Below are 5,600 nucleotides of genomic sequence, written 5' to 3'. Positions count from 1 at the left end.
GGAGACTCTGTCTCCAGAAAAAATAAATAAATAAATAAAAAGAAAAAGAAATGAAAACGGAGACATTACAAAACTGATGCTGCAAAAATTCAAAGGATCACAACTGGCTCCTATGAGAAACTCCATGCCTACAAATTGGAAAATCTAGAAAAAAAAGGACTAATTCCCAGATACATACAACCTCCCAAGACTGAACCACGAAGAAATCCATAACCTGAACAGACCAGTAACAAGCAACAAGATCAAAGCCATAATAAAAGTCTTCCAGTAAAGAAACACCCGGAACTTATGGCTTCACTACTGAATTCTACCCAACATTTAAAGAAGGACTAATACCAATCCTACTCAAACTATTTTGAAAAATAGAGGAGGAAGGAATACTTCCAAACTCATTCTATGAGGCCAGTATTACCCTGATACCAAAACCAGACAAAGACATATCAAAAAAAGAAAACTACAGGGCAAAACCACTGATGAATATTGATGCAGAAACTCTCAACAGAATACTAGCAAATCAAATTCAACAATACATTAGAAAGAACAATCATCATGACCAAGTGAGATTTATCCCTGGGATGGAAGGATGGTTCAACATACGCAAATTAATTTATGTGATAAATAATATGAATGGAATGAAGGATATAATCCATATAATCATTTCAATTGATGCTGACAAGCATTTAATAAAACTCAATATGTCATCATGATACAAACCCTCAAACACCGGGGAAAGAAGGAACATACTTCAATGTAATAAAAGCCGTATACCGCAGACCCACAGCTAGTATTGAAGTGGCCTCGTTGTCTGGGGTAACACCCATAGTTCTTGGTCTCACAGCCAAGGAAATCAAGGACATGGGCACACCAAGAGTGAGGTTTACAGCAGAAAAGTTAGTAGGAGAAACAAAGAGAACAGCTTTCTGCTACAGAGAGGGGTCCCAGAAGAAATGGTTGCCATCCTGCAGTGAAATGCAGGGGTTTTTATAGATGAGCTAGTGGGGAGGCAGTATCTGATCACCTACGTAGGGTACAAACAACCAGTTAGGACCAGTCGTACCATCTACATAGGGCGTGAATCTCTGGCAGCCCCCACCCTAATCTTTTATTATGCAGGCAGGTCCTCAGCCTGAGCTACTCCATGTTGCTCATTTCGTTCTTACTGTGTATGTGCTAAAAAAGGGGAGGTGGAAAGCCCATGGTGGACATGCCTGGCCCCAGGTGGCCTTTTCTATCTGTGCAGCTGTTGGCATCCCCCTATGAAAGCATCCAGGTTCCTATCTATCTATGATAGAAAATCAATGCACCAACATTTTATCTCTATGTACCATCTCAAACACAGGATTTAAACTTTCAAAAAAGATATAATTCTCAACAGTATTAAAGATCCAGAAATAAATTTAACAAAAAATGTGGAAGGATTCTTTGCAGAAAACTGTAAAACTTTGTTAGGAGAATGTTATCAGTTAAATTTCCAGATTAAGAATAAGATTCTTGGTTTCAGTCCTCATTTGCCTTGGTTTAAACCTATGGTTGCACATCACCTATAAAATAAATATATAATTAGAGCCCGTTAACTCAGCAGATTTTTATTCATATGACACTAGAGGTATATAACTACCATGTTGATGAACTAATATCAGAACCCTGAGGGTGACCCTTTAGTTTACGTCCAGTTAGCCTCTGAATAAACTCTGAAGGTAGACTTCCAGGCATATTAACAATATTTTTAATTCATGCCACTTTTTCTAGTAGGATAAGGAAACAAAGAGACTGTTCAAGTTCAGAATGAATTAAATCAAGTGAATCTATTTTGTATGTATAAGTGGAAAGCAAAAAAAAATGCATATACTTTCAATGAAAATTCAACGAAACAAAATCCTAAGGGAAAAAGATATTTTAAAGTATCATTTAAATATTTTGATATGAAATAACACTCTGAATATAGAATATGCTTAGAACAGCCTCAGTGAAGGAAACAGAAAAGTCAGTATTACATTTGTTTTGTGTCTTTTGTGAAAAAGTGTAAAAACGTTACTTTGGACTAGTTTAGCCATTATGTAGTTGCTTTAAGTAGGGCGAACATTTGTCACTATTTTCACGGGTACTCCTGCCTCTTTACATGCCTAAAAGCAGTTCAGTTTATACAGTAAACTGAATACCCACGCTAGCTTTAAGCCATTACCATCACAGTTAACACTGCAATATAAACTGATGCTTATTATAAACATGTTACGTATTTGTTAAAAACAGGCCTCTATAAAGCTATCTGAAAGTTATTGGCTGTTGGTTAAATGACTTACTTTCAAAAGTCAGAACATGTTTTCATATCTTTCTTTTAAAAATCGCACATAAAATCATATGTATTTATCATGTATAACATGATGTTTTAAAATATATATACACATTGTGAAATGGCTACATCAACATAATTAATATACGCATTACTTCACATAGCTGTGAAGACACTCAAAATCTACTCCCTTATCATGTTTCATATCTTTCATATCGTAATACAATTAGCTTTGACCCAATTTTTCTCCATCTCTTAAAGTCCTGGCCTCAAGTGATCCTTCTGCCTCGGCCTCCCAAAGTGCTGGAATTAAAAGCATGAGCCACCACACCTGGCCCTCTATCTCTGATAGTGTGTAAGGCAGCCATTTGGAGTCTGAACTACCTTCAAAGAATCTTTAGATGTGAAGTATGATATTGAAGTAGCAGTAATTTTACCTCTGTGTCACACAAAATATAATATTGTGAAAATAGAAACCCTATAGTTTGCATCTTATTGAATAACATACCTGCTTCCAGCACTTTAGTGGCATCAAAAGTGGGCAGAGTCCCCTTCCTGACATCAGGACCATCTCCAGGCTCATCCTCTATCTTAAGCAGAGCCAGTTCCTGTTGAAAAGCTTCCATGTCAGGTCCTTAAAAGACAAAAAGGTCATCAATTTACAAATTAAAATATGAACTACGAACGAGGAAATGATAATATTTATTCCCTCATCATTATGAAATTAAAACCTGTAGGCTAATTATTTCAGGAGTCTCTTGCCAGGAAAACAGGAAAGCAGAGATGTTCAAACATTGCCCTTTCCTTTCCCAAGGCTGGCCCTAGACAACTTACTTGTTCTTTTTGTACTCATTTGTTCTTATTCTTATCACGTTAAATCAGTGATTTGTTTGAGTCAGTCTGACTAGACTATGAGCTTTAGGCAAAAATTTGGCACTGACATCTCCAGCACTTAGTATATTATGTGGCATGAGGAAGCATTAATAAATGTGTGTTAAAAAATTTCTTAAAAAATACATGAGATGTCTGCAGATGGCAGACTAGGAAGCTGCAAGCTGCCATTCTTCCACAGAAACATAAAACAAAACAAAACAAAACAAAAACAGAAAATGGCTGAACAAACCATACAGGAGCTCTGGAAAACACTCAAAGGTTTACGGCAACCATGCAAATACCCAATCAATAAAAAGCCTCTGTCAAAATGGTAGGAAAGTTTTGTGGCTTTTTATGTGTCCTTGTCCCACCTCTCCCCACAGCAGCAGTCAGAAATGTTTAAGATTCCTTCCTAATGTTTTCTGTCCTCCTGTTACTGGTATGTCATAAAATATAATGCATAAATATACCTTCACCACCCGTAAGCATTATTCTCCACTCTTCCTTCACCTTGAACAGCAGGTGCCCCTTCATTTTCGATCTCCCCACTAGGTGCAATACCCTGATTTTCAGTTGGTGGTTCCTCTTCTTGACGTTTTTCCTCAGTGGGCTGCTGGACCTAAGGGTGTTAAGATTGTGTGCGAATAAAAAGTCAATAATATAAATACACAAATGCATATGTGCATCGAATCATAAATCTAAAGACATTTTTCCAAGATATATAGATATATATATATATATATATATACAGAGAGAGAGAGAGAGAGAGAGAGAAATATCCATATCCATACAGGGTAACACCAGACTATAATATTCCTGAACCAAAGTTTCCTTCATGAGATGCCATCATCATTTTTTATCAGCATGGAACACCTGTATCAGTGCATGTATACTAGCTCAAAAATAGTTTTTAAAATAAATTGTGTTAATAGAAAACATCAAATGTTAAAGGACTCACAATCACAGATCCAACTGGCTGGGAAAACTCTTGGTCATTTCCTCTTTCTGAGGATTGGGATCTTGTTCTTACATGCTCACTCATATTTCCCACTGAAAACACAATATTGTTATTTGGAAAAAGTGTGTAAGAACTTAGCTATATATATGAACATTCCATGGCAAAATGGTGATTTGTACTTTTTTAATTTTGAAAATATTTTCAAAATAATTCAAAGAGCAATGATAAATATGCATGCTTTCCAATCAAACTAAGGACAGATTTGTTTGTATCACAGTCGAAGAGGCATAGAAATCACCTTAACGCCATGGCAAAAGACAGAGGACTTTTTTGAGTTTTGGTTTCACAATTAGACTCTCCGTCATGAAGACATTTAGGGAAAAACGGGCAGAGAATTGAAACTGAAATGACTACTGCTTTCGTCCCACCTTGATTTACTAGGCCCATTTCCCCCCTACATCCCTCCCACCAAAATCAAGTTTCGTTGGAACACACAGCCTTGCCCATTCCTTCCCATGACGTCCATGGCGGAGGTGAGAAGTTGCGACAGAGTGAAGTTTATGTTCCTCACGGGACACCTCTGCCAGGCACTCTACAGACCTCAGGGCCGCAGTCACCAGCCCGCAGCGTTCCTAGTTCCCAGGCCCCTTCCTTACCGACCTCGCCATCCCTTCCCGCATCCCTACTGAGGAGTCTGGAAACTGTCCTCTCTTAGAGGTTCCAGTTTTCTGGACTCAGATACCTCTAACAGCACCTCCAGCACTCTCCCCATCTTCACGTGATCCCTCCCCTCCGCGGCCCACTTTCCTCCCTAGTTCCAGCCCAGCCACTACATCAAGGCCCATGGCGGCGTTGCGACCTGGGAGGAGCCGGACGACGACCGCGAGGCCCCTTTCCCTCAGAAGCCAAGGACTGTGCCGCAGGACCTGTCCAAAGCCCGCTGGCTCCTCCTCACATTCACTCACAACTAAATTCCCAGGAAGACCGCTTTGTGGACCTACCGGCTGAGCCTCAGTCAGTGAGAAAGAATCAAGATGGTGGAAAGAATGAAGACACAGCCTCTCCTCACAAAGCTGTGCATGGACAGAAGGTAGACAACAAGGCGCATGGGTAACAGACATGGGTAGCAACAGAAATCCGCAGTAACAGATCTGTGCAGCATGCGCACTGAGTGGGGCATTCACCACGTGACTGAAGTGTTCCTGCCTCTGTGGAGAACCTAGACCACAAGCTCTCCTGACACCAAAAATGAACTTAGAAAACACTTTTCTTTTTCCCCCCGCCCAACCTTTCTTTCACTTCCAATGGCTTTGGAGAATATGAGCCCCAGGTTACTCTAAGGGAAGAATGTGTTTCAGAAAAACTCACCATCATAGAAATAAATATTAAATATTTTAATACCTATTTTATATCTGCTTTCATATATCATTTTCTTGCCTCCTTCACGAGTTTGCTGTCGTGCTTGCAATGAACTTACCC

General features: G+C 39.2%; 1 protein-coding gene across 1 annotated transcript; it reads right to left on the bottom strand.

The window, feature by feature from the left end:
• Window positions 1–1,449: 1,449 nt before the first annotated feature.
• LOC100438123 (putative G antigen family E member 3) lies at window positions 1,450–4,205 on the bottom strand. The gene is made up of 4 exons (XM_054544639.2): window positions 4,122–4,205; window positions 3,674–3,782; window positions 2,799–2,924; window positions 1,450–1,541 (listed from the first exon to the last, which is right to left on the bottom strand). Exons 1-4 carry the CDS (start codon window positions 4,203–4,205, stop codon window positions 1,525–1,527), a joined length of 336 nt encoding a protein of 111 aa, XP_054400614.1. The 3' UTR covers window positions 1,450–1,524.
• Between the last annotated feature and the right edge of the window lie 1,395 nt (window positions 4,206–5,600).

The sequence above is a fragment of the Pongo abelii genome, chromosome X, assembly GCF_028885655.2.
Source record: "Pongo abelii isolate AG06213 chromosome X, NHGRI_mPonAbe1-v2.0_pri, whole genome shotgun sequence".
Lineage (NCBI taxonomy): Eukaryota > Metazoa > Chordata > Mammalia > Primates > Hominidae > Pongo > Pongo abelii.
This window is presented reverse-complemented; position numbering and strand designations above follow the sequence as displayed.

Coding starts and splice junctions, on each gene's coding strand:
- LOC100438123 (XM_054544639.2), bottom strand. CDS start 4,205: ATGAGTGAGCATGTAAGAACAAGATCCCAATCCTCAGAAAGAGGAAAT. Junction 3,783..4,121: donor AGCCAGTTGGATCTGTGATT/GTGAGTCCTTTA, acceptor TAACACCCTTAG/GTCCAGCAGCCCACTGAGGA. Junction 2,925..3,673: donor AGGGGCACCTGCTGTTCAAG/GTGAAGGAAGAG, acceptor TTGTCTTTTAAG/GACCTGACATGGAAGCTTTT.